Below are 22,433 nucleotides of genomic sequence, written 5' to 3'. Positions count from 1 at the left end.
AAGCAGTGCATTTGCTGCACGCCAAACTGATAGTTTCATACTTTCTGCTAATGATTAGCGCTCTCGCACCTCATTTGTGTTTATACGGACATACTTATACAGTAGACATTCAAGATGATATATTGTGCAGGTTTTAGATTACAAAACACAAATTGTTTCACTGTTTCGAAACAACGTATCGAAACATTACATTGTACTGTTTCATTTGTTTCGAAACAGTTACATGTTTCAGTTTGCCCATCTCTAATAACAATGAAAGAAGTTCATCTTTGTAAAGTCTTCCTGTTTCTTAATAATGCGTATTTCTTTGCCGTAGATACGGGATAACGGCAAAAGAAAACATTACACAATATTTCTGTTTTCGTGACTTAATGTAATTCACGACAGGATCTGCCAACGTAGGTGTTTCTTGCCAAACAGGAAATTATAAATAATTCGTAATTAATAACGCTGTACATCGGATTGTTAAGAAACTGTTCACTAAATATATCAATTAGATGTTACTGCAATGACTGGTAGTTAGTAACCGTGCTGCAGAACTGAAAAGTGCTGCGATCAAATGGAGGTCACACACGTTGGAATGTCCAGGATGTAGTATCTGAAGCATATTTGGAAGTATTCCGGGACAGATTAGTCAGTTTGGAGGAAAACAAGAAAATCTTCGTTATTTATGAAAAACGTCAGTTACAAAAACATCTGCGTAATTCACAGCAAAATGTTCCGAATGTTATTGGTTGATTTTTTCCATGTACATAGCACATTCGAAGAGAGAAATATAATAGCATCCTTTTTTGTGTAATATTATAGTATCATAGCAAAATATTTTCAAATAAAAATATTGTTTCCCATGATGTACGACGTAATAGAGGTAGCAACCGACAAACTTTTACAGTTACTGTACCAAACATTTATTTTCATCAAAATACTTTTTGTTGTCAACGACTTGGCGATTGAAATGTATCTAGATACCTTTATTTCGTGCGACGTCTGCAGGATACATACACACGCACAAGGACACTGGTAAATTTTCTTTGTTTACTATAATAACTGACTTGCGATTTCGTAATTTCTAAATAGTACACAACTGTTACCACCTTACGTCGAAACCACCATGCGTTGTGTACTGCCAACATGGCCCCCTGCAAGCGTGTAAAACATCAGTGCACGCTACCTGTTAATGAACTCTGAAATTCGAAACCGATAAAGGGAAAATTGTAACTGTGAAGCATGCGGCGATTCGGAACTTCCGAGGAGTAGCGCTAATTTATACGTTACAGGATGATCAGCGGAAAAATGCGCGTGACAAAATTAATAATTTCGCTCGGAAACTGGAATAATACCGAGGGAAAAATGCAGCAAATGTCTGGCTCTGTTGGAAAACATAGCTTCACAGCCTCCTGCTGCTAAGCGCGTAAATCTATCACGGAGTTCTTTTGGGCTACGTCGCGCACAGCTGTCACGAATGTTGGCGCCCCTGCAAATGCACTCAAGTGGGTTTTTAGACTGCTTGCAACCCCATGAAACGAGAGCGGCGACTCGCGCTTGCGGTCTGTTAGGGGCGGTACGCCTTTCAGCAGTTCACAGCTTCTCGCAAGCGTGACGCACAAGGACGTGCGATCCACACTTGGGAAATCGAGACTAGCCCTACTAAAACAGGTATCCCCGCCGGTACCCCCACTCCGCCACCCCCTGCGCCTGACTCAACAGGGCTAGCATAAAGCCGACCGCAGCTATTCCAGTACCAGAGCAAGCGCGCGCGCGTTGGGCGACAGGACTCTCTTCAACCCTTAAGAGCACTGAGAATACAAGACAGCATGCCGGGCAGGCCAGCATGGCAGGTGGGTTTCCTGTCTTTGACGTTTGTTGCGTGGCGGCTCTCATTAACTTCTTCCTCTCCGAAATAACTTTTGTGGTAAAGTGCAAACTACAAGCTGTTGTGTACAGTTCTTGATATGAAATCTTGAAAGCATTAATCCAAGATGGCTTCCTGCATATTTACCCTGCGTCGTACACATCTGATTGGCCCAGATAACAGGTTCACGTATTTTCAGGGAAGGCCTTTCATTTCAGTTCATCTCTTGAAAGATTTTGTGTGTACTAAAGTGGTGTCTTCGTTTCAATGTACTGCAAGATGCATCTCCGATGGCGTGCTGTACCGTTACACAAGAATATTTAAGTAAAGTGACAAATCAGCTGTCAAAATTACGGTGGAAATATAAAACGATATCTGTGGTATCATTTAATCACTGTAGTTATTACTATTGCGTAAGAATTGATAACACATTTGTTATTAGGATTCAACTAACTGTACGTAAAGCAATCCTTACGGTTAAGAAGATGGTTGCACAATGATAGTGAAAATTGTGCTAACACGCATGTTATCCTAAAAATTATTAATCTTTAAGATTCCTGGGGAAAAAATCGAATGAAGAACGAAAGACAATGATCATTTTCGCGATGCACTTTGTGCTTTGCGAATACAGTTTGTCTGGCACAAGTACAAATAGATAATGCACGAAGTGGGCTTAGTACGCCCGCATTTCAATGTCTTCACCTTCTTTGCCATGAATAAAATGCATTATTGTGTAACTGAGCTAACAGTCTACGCCAGTAATCTTCAGATTTCGTATTGCAGTTGTACGAAATATCTCCATTTGTACACTATTTCAGCGCTCACTGGAAGATCGAAGCACGTCTGACGGCTGCAACAACCGTAATGGCGGCAGATAAACACCGAATGTCGGTCAAGATGGCGCAACAGTCCGAAATTTGCATTCGCAGAAATAGCTTTCTGGCGCAAGGGACATAAACAAAGTTCTGGAAACGACTTAGAAAACAGCTGTTAGCCATCGCAGTCGTGTCGTATGGGATGGAAGGCGGCCAAACTGCCAGAGAAAATCGTCAACATCAGCATATTTCACAAACATTTGCATGTGTATATGTTTCGACTTTTATTTACACAGGGTGTCATCATCGGTCATCTTTGCCACGACCCACGACAAATTCTGTTATTTTATAAAGTCCATAATCGTAACTCGTCACTAAAATGCAAATTGATGGACAGTCGCCGAATTTTGAAGTAATAATTCCGTGTTACTGTTGTGGATCGTGGTGTGTTATGGGAAACCAACTCTTATAGTAATATGTAGTGATTGCTTGTATTCAGAACTTTACGGTATATTTACGTTTATCATGTCTACAGTTATGTAGCGTATGTGTGTTACATCATGTCGTACAAAGCAGACTGAAATAAGAGCCTGTGGAGAGGGGTTGACGATGGATGCAGATGACATGACAGAAATAACATATTTTGGGGAACATTTTTGAAACTTTGGTGCTTACGAGATTCACACATAGATATTGTCTTATGCAAATCGTGAATCGTGAAAGGCGTCGGATCGCTATCAGTGTTGTTCACTTTCTTGTTTAATCATTGCATTAACACAGCTGTAGAAGAAAGCTTCGTAATTTTGTAACCATCAGTTGAGTAGGACTGAATGTAGAGATTATGTACCGGTATTCCCTAGACAGAGATAGTTAAAAAGGCTCAGTGATACAGTCATGATTAATGAAATTTGCTGAACACGAGATTCGAACCCTGATCTGTTATCGACGCAAGTGCTGTTTTCTGTTTGGTCCATCCATATGTCATCACCGATTGACTGAAATTTGAATCGGAAGTAAACTAACAGAAAAAGGTAGACACTGGATTTAGATATCCTGTGACGAGTGTTCAACTAACACAGCGGTTTCTTAATTGATTTACTAGTAAGTGCATTTTGGTGCAAAGTTCGAAATGTTTGCCTTTACGAATATGCTGCTGCACTCGGAAGTTCTGCTTTAATAATGTAGCTACGATTGGATGATAGTTTCGATCAACTCCCTGAGCCCAGAACGAATTCTTACTCTATAGCTGAAATGAAAATTTCTGGCAGACTAAGGCAAGTAGGAGAGATATACTGGCAGAAGTAAATCTATGAGGGCGGATCGTGAGTCACGCTTTTGATAGGCTTAGTTCGTAGAGCTCAGGGCGCGAAAGACAAAGGTTCCACGTTCGAGTCACGCCAACGGTTCCTTCTGTTTCGGGACGCAACATATAATCATTTAGTTTTAAAAAATGATTTTGTAATCTTGTACATGATTTAAAAAAAATTAATTCTTGTTTTTATGTTTTGATTTACGGCGTAACATTGTTGACTACCGCGCTAAATTATCTGAGTGACTAGTTCTTTTGAGTGTGTTTTATCTTTGTGATATAGTAGGCAGTTAGTCGGTTCTTTGTACCCTTCTTATGAGAACGCCTCTGTAGAAGTGTCCGGTGACTAAATTAATTAAACACTGCAGTTTCACTCCACAACCACGAGAGAGTGTTACTTCGCGTGTCTATTCAACCGGCATTCATACAGAGATAAAGTTGCTTAAAGTTTAGCCATATCCTTGGGTCTGAAGCGCACGTCTACAATGGTGCTTCAATCCAGTTTGTGTTAGTGGCGGGAAAAGTGTGTGAAGACAGTTCTTTTATACGCTTTCTGGCAACGATAAATAGAGAGGACTTTCGTAAGTGAAGTGAGTTAGTTCAAACACGAGTGTCTATCTCCCCCCCCCCCTTTTTCACTTACCATTATTCGTCTCTATTGGCAGTAGCTCATGGTTTGAAAGAAATTCCTCTCACAAAGTTTGTCCAAAAAAATCTGCATCCCAATAAGCATGCTTTCGTGGTACAAGGATCTTCACATAAGAATCGTGAAGAAACTGAAGACGGCTGGAAGATATAGTGAAAGGAAAAGGTTATTTCGAAATTACAGTTATCGATATTAAGAAGCTACCAAAACGAAAATATAAAATCAATAATAAAAAACTGTTCTTGTGTGAGGAGAAGAAGAAGAAGATGATGAAACCGAAGAAAAGGCGCCCTCCTAGTTCAATTAAGGCGAGAACAGTCAGGTGCCCCCACAGCTGTCCAATCCCCTGTATCTATAGACTGTCTTCTTTAGGCCTATGCTCGCTAGGCCTAGGAACGTATACCTAAAACTGTGGAGTTGCAGCGAGGTTTAAGGTATTTTAGTCCATGAGATTCAACATTCTTGAAAAGGTTGGAGAGGAGTAGCACTGCTCAGTGCTCTCTTGGTGTAGGCAATGAAAGGAACGAAACATTATGTCGCCTATCTGCTCTTTCGATCTCGATTATCACCCGAATTTCAATGAATCACATGTGATGTTCGCTTAGTCTTACTTAAGATGATACCGTTTCCATTAGGTGGGCACGTAGCCCGACTCGAGAGTCACTCACAGACTACACTTGGTCTCGACGCTACAGTATTCTGTTTACGTTTCGCTAATAGCTGATGTTGGTCGCTGATTACTCAACATCGTAAGTTCCATAAGGCTTTTCGCGGATAATGCTGTGTATACAGAGGAGATCGCGATGCTAGAAAATTCTAATGATGTGCAAGAAGAGCTGACAGGATCGACGCTTTTGCAGGGAGTGGCGATCGACTCGGTACGTAAACAAATGTAACGTATTGCATTAATAGAGACAGAAATACCCATTATTATACGATTGCACGGTTGCAGAACAAACAATGGAAGCAGTTACACCCGTAAAATATCCTGGCTACTACAGCGCAATTTAAAGTGTATCAATAACATCGACCTAATCGCAGGCAAGGCAGATGCCAGACAGATTCATTGGAAGAATCCTTAGGAAATGTAGTACACTCGCAAAAGAGGTATCTTGCAAAACACTCGTTCAGCCATTGCTTGAATACGGCTCGTCCGTATGGTGAGGTCCGTACAAGATAAGACTGCTAAAGGAAGTAGAGTAGATTAAATTAGGATTAGCGCGTTTCGTTCCAGGCTCATTTAGCAAGCACGAAAGCATCACGAAGATCATCAACCAATTCCAGTGGCAAACGCAGCAAAAGAGGTGTTCCGCATCATTAAGTGCTTTAATGTTAAAGTTGCGAGAGCGTATGTTCATATACATTACATTGCTTCCTACCGCGAACACGTCGTGAAAGGACCATCAGGATAAAATTAAAGAGATTAGACCCCACACAGAGGATTAGTGGCAGTCGTTCTTAGCCCGAACCAATCACAGAAGTGGAACAGGAAAGGAGGGAACCGACAGCGGTACACAAAGTACCATCCATCACGCACCGTAAAGTGGCCTGCAGTTTAAAGATGTAGATTCAGAGCTACATCTTGTGCAACAAGATATGGGTGTACTTAAAGCTGAATGTAGAGTCCGAACAACAATGCCTTTTCATTTTAAAATGTTCCCCTAGCTCGGTGGCTGAACATGTATTGATTCACCCGGTCGTCGTTTGCATTAATGTATTTCTGTCTTGTGTTCGCGAAAAATATCACTTTGGGGCATGATTCAGATTGAAAGTGGTTAGTTCGTTCATATCAGGATTATGGAGATGGCGTTCCGGTCGAAGCAGTGGCTTAGCTAAGTTGTGGTAGTTGTGGGGTGGGGGGCGTAACATGGCCACCGTTCCTATGGGGCGCATTTTTGTGACAGGCGAAATAAATTAGGATAAGGGAAGAGGGAGGGCGAATTACGAAGGGGAAACGAAGAAGGGAAAGGACTGAAGGGCACTAATTAGGGAGGAGATCGAGACATGTGAAAGGATATAATGACGAGGTGGGAACTGGTCTGTATTGAGCAACAGTTCAATAAGACTTGTCCATTCCTCGTACGGAGTTGCTTCTTTCTTGTTTTCAATTGCTTGATGAAGCCACCGTAGTTGCCAAGTGAGCCAACTTGACGGGAGTGTATATCGAATGGTATTCTGTGTTTATTGCTTTTGTTCGTTGCAGCTTTGCATTGATCGACAATGAAACACTAAGAAAGGAATCTCGTTATCTTTGCAGTCACTGCAACCGTGTTGTTCCCTATTTTGAACTCTATAGTACAAAAAGAATTGTTGATTAAACACAAAATTAGAAAATGTTGGCGGATGGTGAAGACTATCCTGCCGGCCACAATGGCCGAGCAGTTCTAGGCGGTACAGTCTGGAACCGCGCGACCACTTCGGTCGCAGGTTCGAATCCTGCGTCGGGCATGGATGTGTGTGATGTCCTTAGGTTAGTTATGTTTAAGTAGTTCTAAGTTCCATGGGACTGATGACCTCAGAACTTTAGTCCCATAGTGCTCAGAGCCATTTGAACCATTTGAAGACCATCCTCGGCGCTTTACACCCTTATTACGTCACCGGAAAGAGGAAAGGCAAAGCACTACAAATTAATGCCTAGTAAGCAAGGCTTTCTTCTTCTTGTTCTTCTTCCTTTTCTTCTCCTTTTCATTTGGATATCCGAGCACTACGTTAATTCGGGTCATCTTCGTTTCTTCTAGTTTTTGTACTTCCCTAGTATTCTTTCGTTCTCATACTTTGCAACCTTATTCATTCTTCTATCGATCATGATTTTACCCTGAGTGTAATTCTGTCCCGGGAACCCAGCACAGCCTGAATTTTTTACTTGAGACACATCCTGTAGTAAAAATGTTTCCTGTATTTCAGTTTCTCCCAGATCCCATCGTGTCTCTTGAATCCATCTACTCTAATTCTCTTGTTCAGAAGAAATTGTATTATCTGGAACGTAAACTTCCCCTGGTCCATCCTTTGGATGTGTCGAAAGAACATGAACCTTTTTTTCCTGATGGTGTCTGAGATTCTCTCTGTCTTGGTATACAGACCTTAGTACTTCTGTTCTTCTAGGTCTCAATATCCTTCTGAGAAACAGTCGTTACAAAAATTGTGGCCCCTTAAGTAGTCCTGTTCTTACGAGGTGTAGACTTTCTGCTGCATATGAGGCTTCATGGCGGATCACTGTCTGGTAATATCTCAGTTTTGCATTGATCGAAAGATTCTTCTTATTGTAGATGTTCATAGTTTGCACGCTAAACTGATGTTATTTATTTGTGCTTCCATTGTTTCTTCTTCTGTCTGGTCAGTTTTTACCAATTCCCTTAGGTATTTAAATATCTGTACCTACTGAACTTTCGTACCTTCTGTTTTCTTCCATGAGATGTCTTCATGTTTGTCACGTCTGTCTCTTTTCGACAGAGATATCGAGGCCCGCTGTAGCCGCTTCTCTCTGTAGTTGCCTGATTTGATTAATAGCCTCTTCTAATGAATAATATCACAATATAATCTGCCAGTGCCAGGCAATGTACGCTTTTTTTTTTTTTGCACCTAGTTGTATGCCATTCGCTCCTTTCATTCTTCGTCGCCATTCGTTGATCACCGTATCAAGGACACAATTAAAGAGAAACTCCAGTATGAAGTAGTTGGAAAAAGACGTATGGATTGTTGGCAGTCTGAGCATTAGTTAGGTGAGCTTGGAAGACACAGGCTGCTAGTTATGCAGGACAGACAGGGTGAGTCAGGAGGAAAGGTACATGCTTTGAGGAGTGATATTGTCAGTGGTACTGAACGAAAAAACTTCACATGAACGTGTGACACATAAACACATGTCCTGATCTTAACAGTTTTCGACGAAACTAATACAGCAATGGGGGAAATGCAGGTGAGAGTAAAATAAAATACTGTGATCTAATGTTTTTGTTTAATTGTGTACATTTCCTCGCAGAAAGACGTTCAAAAAGTCCACCGTCAACTGCAATGCAATTTGCAGCTCTTGTAGACAGATATTGTGTTGCTGCACTGAGCTCATTCGTACGTACTTAATTGTGAAGTACGAGTGAGAAGCATCTCCTTTGTGTCTGCACTTGTATACTTCGCTCTAAAGTCAACCCCACGAACAGTAATCTGATGCAGTAAGATCAGGTGACCACAGTGGCCAAGAAATGACTTCACGGCGACCGATCCAACTCCCACGATACGTTTCATCGAGGTTCTGTGTCACTGGCCGTCATGCTGAAAGTGCATACGACGTCGTGTTGCCAAAGGAATATCCTACCAGTGTTCTGGGAATACATTTTGAAGGACTTCGAGATACCTATCTCCACTAAGACGCTTATTTAAAACAACCATACCAGTGAGTTGATCATCAATAATACCGCGCCATGTGCATTGAAATGGTCACTTAAAGACAACACTACGTAGCCTGACATAGCTTTTATTGTATTCGCATGTGAGTGCTGTGAAGGACACGTGACTGACGCCCGCGATTTTCAAACAGCTGTATGTCGGATAGGGTTCAGAAAAGAGGATATGATCATTTGTAGCTTTTTGTTCAGAATGACTCATCCCTCACAGCGTGTACCTTTCCTCTCGACTCGCCCTGTATATGCCTATCATCCAGCTCTCTTGAAATGCAGATGCAGGAGTTATCGTTAGATCATTTATTATAAGCATGCGATAAGACTTTTGGACAGTCAGAGAGTGTATTTGTAACGGAGGATTCTTATCGTATTTCTTTGAGAAGTACGGAATGCAAATAGCTACCACGAAAGGGACCACATTTGGAGGCCGTGTGGATGTAAGGTGACGTTGGCTGGATGGTTACGGGAGCGGCGCTGGAGAAGCCAGCCAACTCCAAATATGCGCCGCGCTGGCCGGCTCACCAGCGGACTGGATAAAAATAGGCAATCGGGGGCAAAATAGCGCTTCGCGTCACGTGACGGGCTCGTAACGGCGGGGGAGGAGCTGCGCCTGCGAAATACCGGCTCCGCTGCCTGCGCAACACAGACGGTGTTCAGCAAGCCGGCACAGCCAGGCACAGTGCGTGGTCCTGCTTGTGCATTCCCGTGTATGCTCCTCAAGTCACTGCGCGGTGAGAGGCGAAGGGTAGTTCGCACCAACAGTAACCATTTTATGTCCTAATCAATTCTCGTATTGGACGAGGGAAAAGTCAATGTCTTCACGCCTCTGCACGCGCCCTAGACTTGCTTTCGCCAGAACAGTTACTTCTAAATACGCAATCTGCAAGCCACCGTACGGTGCATGGCGGAGAGTATCTTCTGCCACAGTTAGTCATTTACTTTCCTGTTCCACTCGCAAATGGAGCGAGGGAAGTACGCCACCCCCTACCCTCTTCCACCTAATACGCCAACAATACATGTACATACATTCTCCACAGGCCAGTACAGTGCAAGGTGGAGCGTACCCCACACAACTACTTGTCATTTCCTTTCCTGTTCCACTCGCAAGAAGAGCGAGGGTAAAACGACTGTTTATATGCCTCCGTATCTTTATCTTCATGGTCATTGCGTGAAATGTCAGCTGACGGCAGTAGGATCGTTGTACAGTTAGCTTCAAATGCCGCGACTCTAAATTTGATCAATAGCGTTCCTCGAAAAGAACGTCGCCTTGAGTTCCGAAACATCTCCGTTAATAAGAAACTTCCTGGCAGATTAAAAATGTGTGCCGGACCGAGACTCGAATTCGGGACCTTTGCCTTTCGCGGACAAGTGCTCTACCAATTGAGCTACCCAAGCACGACTCACGCCCCGTCCTCACAGCTTTACTTCTGCAAGTACCTCGTCTCCTACCTTCCAAACTTTACAGAAGCTCTCCTGCGAGGAGCGGCAGTCTCTTACTATGTAGTGTATGAGTCACAGTCAATGACGAGATAATTTTGTATTGCGAGACAGTTTACGAAAGCATGTACGTTACACAGGAGGCTAAAAAACAAAGCAGCTTCCTAACACCACAAACAGCTCATCACTGTGTAAAAGAGTAGTAGACATTGCTCTAGATCAGTGGTCGCATTGGCAAAATCTGATCACCTTGTTTCTACCGTGATATTTTAAAAGTGTTGAATAAAGAAGAAAACTTCAATAACTTACTTCGTTTCCTTAATATCGCTCTTAGAAATTAGTTCAAAATGAAAAGTAAAAATAATTTAGTCAAAGAAACGTTCTGAATGTTTTCAGATCAAAATTTTAATTAGCAAGAAAAATTAAGCACATTAGGTATAGGTTGTTATAGCTATAAAAAAGAGGTAAATTGCATATTTAAGACATTATTATTACAGTTTGAGGAAACAGGTTGGAGAAAACGTTTGTTCACTTACTAGTGTAGATGGCTTTCGATCGCTTTATTCTGGAACTTTTTTTCCGTTCTGACATTGACTAAACACAGTGCAGCCAAGAAAAGTTTTGTTTCTTGAATCTGTGTAAAAAGACAGAAGAAAACCGATACATGCTTATATATGTGTAAAAAAAAGGTGAATGCAGTTCACGTTGCCTAAAACAATGTGTAATGTTTTTGAACAGGTTGCGGCATCAGTACATCAGATAGAAGGATGAGTAAAGCGTTTTCTCTCTTGAAATTTTGATGTCACATATGCGTCTCACCGTTCTCAAGAAAGCACTGGAAAAGTCGATGTAATCATGTGAAGAGTTTTGCAACACTGGCGCCTTTGCAGTCATGATAACTGTAAGGAACTAAAGATTACTCACAAAACGGTTGTAAACCACTCCACATTTTATGATGATCGATCACACTTTCATTCGCGAAAGCTAAATGAAGCACAACTGATTTTTACAGTACTTGGAGTTGCTCATAGTGGTTGACTAGATTTGGTTAAGTATGACAATTCTAACAATACCACCACTTGCAAAGTAGGTTAGAAATCAGATTAATAATGTTGCTCATGCAGCATATGTGCGCTTTATCGAGCAACAACAATGTTATTGACTGTGGATGGTATCGTCAGAATGGAAATAATGAAGTCACTGTAAAAAAAAGGTCATTAATTTTGGCACTTATCTTGAATGGATTCCCACGTAGATTTCGTCGAAGTTGTTATGGCTCATCTTGTTGATTCTAGGGTGATTCCACTTTGACTGCTAGAAGGTCCAAATCTGTATTTTAGCAATATTTGAAGATCTAACCAATGCATTTTTCAGGAAATTCTTAATGATCAATTAATCCCAGAGCAGAACAATGGTATGGTAGAAATAATTTTTGACTTGGTGTTCACGATCCACATTTTTATTTAACTTCTTGTAAATTCACATAAACGTCTTCTTAATTGTCACTTCATCAAGAAAACAGTTTTGTAGCAATCTTCATACATTTAATTTCCACTTTAATCAAACACTAGACTTGACTGTTCTTTTACAAAGCGAAATAACAACTTAACTTCTGCAAAGTGAAATAAAGACTGCTCTGTGCGCACTCGCGCCAAAACGGTTCCAAGTAAGTCAAAGATTATGATAGTCTCACAGAAATGAATACACACAAGAACCATATCACTGTAATATGTCGATACAGCAGAGTACCTATACATTAATAAAACCAAATGAATATTGTCACAAAAATATGTCTGTTACTTCGCATGAAAGTAGTACGATATTACTGGTATTGAGAACTGGGTTTGGAGTGCCGTATGGTCACGTAAGTAAAGAACCATTACACAGTGATGCATGAAAAAGATGATGGTCAAACTAAGGTGAAACTATGTGAACTGCGGCAATCCGCGGATTAGCTCAGGCAAAGTGCTCTTGCTCTGTGTGTGTGTAAGGGGGGGGGGGGGTATTTTTAATGCATTTTCATTCACGAAAAACGTACAAAATATGTATTCGTTTTGGTTCATGTGTCACGACCATAATAGTGCTCGCGATTGTTTTGCAGGCCCTTCTCGACCATTGTGTGGATGATCCAGCTGCTGCAGTTTCGTTGCTTAATGTATGCAAAGCTTCATCCCGCGCGTCTGGAAAAACAAGTAAAAGTAACAAAAATGGGTTTTAATCAGTCTTCCAATAGCAACAACCCAATATATTCAAATTGGGAATCGGGAAGATCAGTGAACTTGACTGCCCCAACCAATCCATTTTCTACGATTTATACATGCGATGCAGAATAATTTTAAACATTCCTTGAAAATGGTATAGTATTCGTCACGCATGAATCTCCTGCGTCGGCTTTTAAATGGCTAAAAGTCATGGATGTAGAGAACTTATTTCGACGTAACCAGCAACGAATCTGTACGTGGTTAATAGCTCGGTCCTTAAACATCGACCCCTGATTAGAAGTGTCCTTGCACCCGTATGTAACGCGTAATTGAATAATAAATGTGACGACAGATATACCGAGCGGTGTAAGAGGAGGGGGAGAGTATCGTGTTGTAAGTAGAGAAGCATAACAGCAGAATGGGTTGATTAATAGAGCTCAGTGACCTTCAGCGCCAGCCGCGGTGGCCGTGCGGTTCTAAGCGCTGTAGTACGGAACCGCGGGACTGCTACGGTCGCAGGTCGCAGGTTTGAATCCTCCCTCGGGCATGGATGTGTGTGATGTCCTAAGGTTAGTTAGGTTTAAGTAGTTCTAAGTTCTAGGGGACTGATGACCTAAGATGTTAAGTCCCATAGTGCTCAGAGCCATTTGAACCATTTTTTTGACCTTCAGCTTGGGCTAATCATTGAAACATCCGAGTAACAAATCCATCACGGATGTATCAGCCCATCTAAAGCTGTCCAGGTCGGCGGTTGGCGATGTCAGTGCGAAATGGAAACGCGAAGAAACAACCACAGCTAAACAAAGACCATGCTGCAGATCTGATCAACTGACGGACAGGGACTTTCGACCACTGTCGAGGCTGGTTGTAAAAAAATCTCGTGAAATCCGGGGAAGGAATCAGACGGAGTTCCAGAGTGCTACAGCAGTCCAGCTAGCACAATGACTGTGATTAAGGGGTCAAAAAGAACTTGGACAAAGGTCGAGCAGCTCCTCGTAAGCCACACGTCTGTGTAGTCAATGCTAATAGAGGCTTGATGTGTTGTGAAGAGCGACACCACAGTACATGGAAACAAGTAATTTGGAGTGATGAATCACGCTGTATCCTTTGACAGTCCGACGGAAAGGTTTAGGTTTGGCGAATGCCTGGAGAATGTTACCTGTCAGTAGTGCCAGTATGGGACTGTTTTCGTGATTAGAATCTGGTCCTCTTACTCCGCTTCAGAAAATGCTAAATGCGGAAAAATATGAAAACATTTTACAGTATTGTGTGCTGCGAACAGCACAGGAACAGTTTGGAGACGATGATTGTTGACAGTACTCCCTGTCATAAAGAGGCACCTGTGAGGTAATGGTGCGTGGACAGTAACGTTCCGAAATGGACTGGTTTGCGCAGAGTCCAGACTTGAAACCAATTGGATACCCTTTTGATGAATTAGAAGGTGAAATTCATTCCAGACCTCAGCGTCCAATACTACTAACGTCTTGGTTTCGGTTCTTGAGGAAGAATAGGCTGCCAGATCTCCATAGACGTTCAAACACGTCACCAGCAGATTTGGAGCTGTCATAATGGCGAAGGGTGGATGCAAGCCATAACAGTTTCTAGTAACAAGTGCCTGAACTTACTTTTACAGTTTTACTTTTTTATATCATATTGTAAAATTGTTAATTTCATATTCGTTAACTTTTTGTTCTTGTTAGCCAAACCCAAAAGGTGTGAAATACATGAGAGGGCAAAAAAGCAATGGTTTTAAAAGTCAGCTGTTTCGTGGCCACGTTTTCATGATGGTTAATGTTGAAGAGGCAGTTGTATTTATGGAGTGACAGAGTAAAGGAGTATTGCCATGTTTCGTACTTTCATAGTGAAACAAGCTTAAGGTGGAATCTGTGGAAAGTGAACTTCTAGGTAAAACAAATTATAATATGAGCTGCTCAGAGTTCTTTCAGCATGTTCTACATGAGAAGCAACTAGTGAAGGCCGCTACATCAGATAGTATGTTCCAGCCTCAGTACCATTGATTTTATACTTATATGGATACGGTATCACCATTCATGACCTGCAGCCGTCTAGAACGAAATTAGACTCATATATTAATACCTTCTGCTGCTGATGGGCGTTGATATATATCAACGGGGACAGGTGAAAATGTGTGCCCCGACCGGGACTCGAAACCGGGATCTACGAATAATGAGTGTATTGGGTAGGAACACTACGAATGTAGTGTGTGGACATATATGGTGAGAATGTGGGTCTCGCGGGTGGCGTGCGCGAGATAGTCCCTGCAGTCGCACTATCCTCTGTGTCCTCGGTGGCTCAGATGGATAGAGCGTCTGCCATGCAAGCTGTAGATACCGGATTCGAGTCCCGGTCGGGGCACACATTTTCACCTGTCCCCGGTGATATACATCAACGCCCGTCAGCAGCTGAAGGTATTAATATATAATTCTAGCCACTGATTTTCATCAGTGTATAAGAGTGACGTATCACGAATGCATGTGTGTTTGAAGAACAGGCAGTGCAGAGACTACAGTCATCAACAAATACAGGAAATATTTTCGCAGTTGCAAATATAAACTACCTTCGGCTGCATGTTGGAATGACGACAGTGAAAATTTTTACCCGACTGGGACTGGAACCCGGATCTACATCTACATCTACATTGATACTCTGCAAATCACATTCAAGAGGCTGGCAGAAGGTTCATCGAACGACCTTCTCAATTCTCTTTTATTCCAATCTCGTATAGCGCGTCGAAAGAGTGAAAACCTATATCTTTCTGTACGTGCTCTAATTTCCCTTATTTTATCGTGGTGATCGTTCCTCCCTATGTAGGTCGGTGTCAACAAATTTCCCACGTAACGCGAGCGTTCACCTTAACCGCCTCGGCCATCCGAGCACGAATCACGGCCAGACTCAAACTTATACATGCTGTCGTCCATGTGTCACAACCTGCACTCGTACGTTACGTATATTCCCGTCCAGGAAGGACATATTTATTGAGAGTCGAGAGCTTGATCTTTGCGAATAAATGTTGTATAGCGGTGGCTGTGTTATTAAGAACTACGATGCAATTTTCCTTCGGTCGTACATGCATGCTTGAAGAAACAGGCGCTGCAGTGACTACAGCCGTCAAGAAATACAGGAAATCTATTCAAAGTGGCGGCTGTACCATTAACACATTCATATGATTTTTTTACGATTCTAAGCAGTTTAGTATGTTCGAAATTGGGTATTATATAAGGGCTACCGCGAGTATTGTGTATATTTAACAGCTTTATGATTTAGGAGTCAGTACCGCTCGTACTGTGTAAAAAAAGACGTCTTCATGTGAAATATGCCTCATATGTAGCAATTTCCTTCGCACCTATGGCCCTCGTGTTAGCACCAGATATCTATTTTGAATTATGAAACGAAACGTGTCTTCCGTTGTACACGAAGGTTAAATACGACAAGGTGTTGTATGTGCAGCGCAAAGAAAGTACAGAGCATGTTCTATATGTGGGCTAGAGTCTATGTAGTGACTATGGAGCAACAACATATCGAAGTGTGTGTGAGAGAGAGAGAGAGAGAGAGAGATAGATAGAGAGAGAGAGAGAGAGAGAGAGAGAGAGAGAGAGAGAGAGAGTGAGAGGGGGGGTGGGGAGGGAGTGAGGCCGGACGGATTGTGGTGGGGATGCTGTTGGGGAGGGATGGGAGAGGAGAAAGATTGAGGGACAGAGAAAGATGATTAGCGTCCCAAATACCATTACTGGAAAGTAAACACTACGCCATCGCAACAGGCGTCAGCAGTATTTTCTGTGACACTAAATTAGTTTTAATATCACGGAGACCCGCTAACAAAAGGAACTGGCAGGGTGCTATTCAGTGTTGCCTGAAGCATTTTCAGTATCGATATATTGCGTCCTCTGTCGTATGTTACGCCACCTGTCTCGTATAACAGGTTGCATTTCAACACAGTTATTTTTATAAATGAAAGTTAGATTTCTTGAGACTGTGCCAGCCTAGTAAAGAGGTTATCGCACTTCTGGAAAGTTGGCACGCCGTCATCGTCCCAGGAGTATATTTTGCCGAAAATATGTACAGAGACACATCGTCTGCTGAAAGTCCAAACGGAAGTGAAGTTGGAGGACAGTGAAAGAAGTCTTCTAACCCTTGGTTTATTAGCTCAAAATTTTTCCTCGTGGGTTATTCGTTTCATTTTTAAGAGCAGTTCTTTTGCCGAACTTGAAATTATTCGTAAATCGCGATGTCGCATTTGTTGTATCCGAGACAACTGGTTTTACGCCTTCGCTGTTGTTTCCAAACTTAGAAGTAACAGTTTCGGGGCAGCAGATACATACGCGTATTTTCGGCAGCTCAGAGGTAATCGTTGCCCTTAATTTAAAGCGCGTCCTAATTCGAATTCCGTCTTGAAAGCTGCCAATTTCGAATTCTGGTAGAGAAAGAAATATTCTCTATTTTGGAGGTACGTCAAGGCGAGGCGATGTATAGATTCTGATCAACAGACTAAACTGAAGTTATTGGTGCAATTCCAAATCCGCCCGCCGTGTCTCGTGAAGCGAGGGCACGTGACACGGTTCTTGGTGAATCTTCAGTCGGATGAGCATAATATAGTCGACAGTTTCTTCGGTGCTCTTTGGGAGGAGTATTTAACGGACTGGACTCGCATTTTGAATAGAGAGGGGCTCTGATCATCGTCCAGCCAACCACATTTTGGTTTTCCGTGGTCTCATTAAATCTTAAGATGAATAACAGAGTAGTTTACCTGGGAAGGACTCATCCAAGTTCCCAAGAGGTTCAAATGGCTCTGAGCACTATGGGACTTAACATCTGTGGTCAGCAGTCCCCCAGAATGAGATTGTCACTTTGCAGCGTAGTGTGCGCTGGTACGGGTTGTTCAAAAAGTCTCTCCGAAGTTTCGTATGACTAATTGTTAGTCGCGCGTGCCGTATGCCGCAGTGAATATACCGAAATGAAACTCAGTGAAATACAAATTATTAATTTATTGAATAATCATTTTTACTTACAAATTTTCACATTCAATGTTGACAGTGTTCCCCCTGTTGTTGAATGCACAATTCAAGTCGTCTAATCGTGTTTCCAAATACAAGCTGTAACACTTCTTCTGTAACAGAAGCAGTAAAAGTGGATATTGCAGTTTTCAATACATCGATGGATTTTGAACGGTTTTTATAGACAATTACTTTCGCTGCATCCCAGAATAAAAAGTCAGGTGGTGTTAGGTGAGGCGATCGTGGAGGCAAAGTCCCTGTGAAATTATGCGATCACCAAAAACATCAGCAAGCAGTGACATTGAAACGCGAGCTGTATTCGCGGTTGCGCCATCTTGTTGAAAATAACCGTCCAGTATTTCACTTAACACAAGTTCTCCTATAAATGAGTACAGAATATCACTGCAGTATCGTTGTGCGTTTATTGCTTCGTTCAAAAATGTGGAATCCACAATCTGACGTCTAGAAATAGTAATCCGAATTCCTATTTTCATGGAATGAATTGGTTCTTCACGAATACACAATGGATCTGCAGTACTCCACATACGAGAATTTTGAGAGTTCATGTACCCGGATAAATGAAACCACGCCTCATCAGTGAAAAACGTTTCATTAAGAATATTCCTTCCATTTTGTTGAACGAAATTTTTGAACCATTGACAATAATACAGTCTCTTGTCATTATCAGTATTTTTCAGTTCTTGCACGACTGCTGCTTTGTATGGGAAAAGCTCTAAATTTTTCCTTACAGCTGTGTGGGCCGTTCCGACACTAACATCGATTTCCTGGGCGAGTTTTCTTACTGACTTGTTCGGACTCATGGACATTTTATCGGAAATAACGAGTGGGTTATCCCCAGACAAAACGCTAGGACGACCATTTCTCGGTGCATCTGTCACTGAACCCATACTTTGAAATTTGTTAATCAAATCTAGCGCAGTATCGCGATGTGGGATTGTTGTCTTCGAGAAAACTGAATTAAATGTTTGACGAACTGAAACTGAATAATTACTGCCAGCTTTGAACTCTTGTTCAACTAAAAACACACGTTCTTCAATGGTGAGCATTTTAACAGTGACAAAAACGAAACAAACGAACAAGAGAACTAAATTTAAACATCACGTCAACACGTAACGTCACACACCAACGATACTACCGATGCTGGCTGAGATAAACGAAACAGTGGAATGGTGGAAGAGTCTGCTGGAAAGGAAGTAACCCAGGCAGGCGAACAATCACACGGCAGACGGGGCTAACAATCATACGGCACTGCGGGGGGACTTTTGAACACCCAGTGTGAAGCTTCCTGGCAGATTAAAACTGTGTGCCGGACCGAGACTCGAAGTCGGGACCTTAGACAAAGGACTTTAAAACTTACATAACTCATTTCTTTCAGATGGAGTAATCCTTACACTGGCAACGGCTTTCACACTTCCCATTTGTTCCAGTTCCTTAGTAATTGGTGTAACTCTGCACGCTAAGCAAGTAACCACTGTTACGAATAACAAACAGACATACACTTCACGCACCACAATGAGGAAAACAGGATCGCATCCACTACTATCTGATCAAAAGTATCTGGACACCCATTAGTGGACATCAATGTGTCGTGTGTTCAGTCTACGCCTTTGTGACGCCCTCAACTCTGCTGGGGACACTTTCAGTGAGGCATCTGAATGTATGTGGAGGAACGGCAGCCCATCTTTCCTCAGGAACCGAAACCAGAGAAGGATGTTGGACGACGGCATCTGGAGCGAAGTTGATGTTCCAACTTATCCAAGAGGTGTTCCACTGGGTTCAGGTCTGGACTCTGGATGGGGCAGTCCATTTGACTGCCTCAAAGACGCTGCCTTACGGCAGTGTGGATTGCCAAGCTCATACAATGAACGTCTGCGAACTGTTGCACATCCTAACCATGAAAAACACCTCCATTCCGTAACGTCACCTCCTCTGTTAGCAATACACATGATGACAGGTAACGTTCGTCAGACATTCACCAAACCGAAGCTCTTACATTAAGTTGCCACAGGATATGGCGTGATTCATCACTCCAAATCACTCACCACTGTCCTGTGGTGTCGCTCTATACGCCACCTCAGGCTCCGCTTAACACTGACAACAGAAATATGTAGTTTATGAGGAGCTGCTGGACTATTGGACTCTATTCTTTTAAACTCTCTACTCATAGCCACTGTGCTAGCCGTTGTGGTAGCAGCACTTTGGGTGTCACGAGTGACTTGGTCAGTTTTAGAAGCGTTGAAATGTCCAACGTCTCTCATCGATTTGTTACTCAAGTGACACCCAAGACTCGTCCACGTTCGAAGTCACTGACCGACTCATTCTCTTGTTATTGCTTCGCCTTTCGTGACATTTAGTGGACAGTTCTGCATGGCATAGGGGTGTCCAGATGCTTTGATCAGACAGTGTTGAAGTGACGACCAACAGCTGAAACAATTTGTGTGCTCAGGAAGGCCCTTCCAACACAGCTGAAACATTGGTTAATTTAGTGTTTTCAATATTCTACAATATGACGCAGTAATACGTCCAGAAATATTTCAATGGAAATCCTTGAAGGTTGTATCTGAAACTAATGAAATGTTTATGTCTGTATAAAATAATTCAAATGGCTCTGAGCACTATGGGACTCAACATCTGAGGTCATCAGTCCCCTAGAACTTGTTGTTGTTCTGGTCTTCAGTCCCGAGACTGGTTTGATGCAGCTCTCCATGCTACTCTATCCTGTGCAAGCTTCTTCATCTCCCAGTACCTACTGCAACCTACATCCTTCTGAATCTGTTTAGTGTATTCATATCTTGGTCTCCCTCTACGATTTTTACCCTCCACGCTGCCCTCCAATACTAAATTGGTGATCGCTTGATGCCTCAGAACATGTCCTACCAACCGATCCCTTCTTCTAGTCAAGTTGTGCCACAAACTCCTCTTCTCCCCAATCCTATTCCATACCTTAGAACTGCTTAAACCTAACTAAACTAAGGATACCACACACATCCATGCTCGAGGCATGATTCGATCCTGTGACCGTAGCGGTCGTGCGGTTCCAGACTGAAGCGCCTAGAACCGCTCGGCCACACCGGCCGGCTATAAAGTAGTTCTATGCTGAAACATAGCGATAGTGGGTTGGTAAGAGCTCTCGTGCGCATTTGGAGAACTCACAGTGCCAAGTGTTGTTTATCTTCTGTACTGCACTTTCTGCAAAGGGAGTTCATGTCGGTACAAAACACAGCACCACATTCCGCTTTCTCTCTTAGTTTCTAGTCTGCACCTTTTGCTTGGGAGAAAGGATGTGACTGAGATTGGTTTACCCACAGCTGTGAACCGTTTGTGTAAGCTCTGACCGATGACTGAGAAAAGGAAAGATTGGGTGAAATTCGTATCCCAAGCAGAACGAGACTCAATCCCGCTTATTCAGCACCTGACACAGGAGTTTGATGTAGGTCATGTAAGAGGTAATGGCGACGCGCCCCACACATTTCTTCCAAGTAATTACGTTGGAGTGAATTTAAGGACGTCATAACGATTAAGACCTATAGGACGTTAGAAATTGCGGCAGTTTCCTCGAATGAGAGATACTTCTCAAATTTAAAGTCTACGCGTTCCTCTCTCTTAGTTTCTTGTCTGCACATTTTGCTGGAGAGAAAGGATATGACTGAAATGGTCTACACAGCTGTGAGTAGTTTGTGAAAGCTGTAACCGATGACTGAGAAATGGGAAGGTGGGCTGAAAGTCGTTTCTCAATCAGAACGAGACCCAACGCGTCTCTTTCCACACTTGTCAGAGAAGTTTGTTGAGCATATCTGTGACACTTTCGTGTTTACTGAACGAGCTCGTAATAAAACTTTCCTAGTTATAGGCCCCAGAGTGACAAGCAAACACACGATCGGTCGACAGAATGTTTCGTAAACCGCGTTTTCCGTGGATGAAATACATTCCCTTAGGATTCTTGCAATGAATCTCAGTCTGAGATGTTCCTTTCCCGTAACTGGTACTCTTTGACTGCTCCACTTTAGATCGTTCCAGGCGGATGTCCTTTGATATTCTACGCTTATCCCTGTTTCAAGTGATTTGCTCCAATAGCGGACTGGAACGTTAATGGAACTTTCCACTTATTTATGCGCAGCACGTTGAATTTAGTGTCGATCATGTAGAGGGCTTCCTGCATTTCGCTACAGTTCTCTGGCGTTGTAACCTTACTTTGCTATACACAACAGTATCATTCGAGAACGGCCGTAAGTAGCTTCTGATATTATCCAGCACTCTTTACAAAGGGCGTTCAAAAAGTTTTGCACAGTCGTCTCTAATTCTTTTTACTTTTTGCGGGAGGAGAATGAAATTTTTTGTGAACATACTCGAAACATTTAGTTATACATTGAGCCTATTCAATGTAGCTTCGATCGGCTGTGACGCATATGGCCCATCATTCTTTCCATGGTGTAAATGCACTTTGGCAAAATTCTGGGGATTGACTTTTACACCATCACTTGACACAGGATAAGGTATTTCTCACTATCAAATGTTTTACCGCGCAGGTGGGCCTTCAGACCACCAAAGAGGTAAAAATCGGACGGAGCCAAGTTCGGACTGTAGAGAGGATGAGGAACAATTTTCCAACCTATTTTCCTGATTTTCTCCTGCGCCATAAGGGCTGTATGGAGTTTGGCATTGTCATGGTATAGTCTGATGAGCTGACCATGAAGCTGTGCTCTGTGGGCCTTGATGGCACGTCGCAGCTTGTCCAATGACAAACAGTAA

General features: G+C 42.5%; 1 protein-coding gene across 1 annotated transcript in view; it reads left to right on the top strand.

Annotated features, from left to right (window-relative positions):
- Positions 1–1,533: 1,533 nt before the first annotated feature.
- The window catches only part of LOC126278747 (muscle-specific protein 20-like), a 164,113-nt gene continuing 143,213 nt past the window's right edge, over positions 1,534–22,433 (top strand). Inside the window, exon 1 of the mRNA XM_049979027.1 lies at positions 1,534–1,838. Within this exon, the coding sequence (XP_049834984.1) occupies positions 1,815–1,838 (24 nt within the window). The 5' untranslated portion in view covers positions 1,534–1,814. The remainder of the gene's footprint in view (positions 1,839–22,433) is intronic.

Source organism: Schistocerca gregaria, chromosome 1 (genome assembly GCF_023897955.1).
Source record: "Schistocerca gregaria isolate iqSchGreg1 chromosome 1, iqSchGreg1.2, whole genome shotgun sequence".
Taxonomy (NCBI): domain Eukaryota; kingdom Metazoa; phylum Arthropoda; class Insecta; order Orthoptera; family Acrididae; genus Schistocerca; species Schistocerca gregaria.
This window is presented reverse-complemented; position numbering and strand designations above follow the sequence as displayed.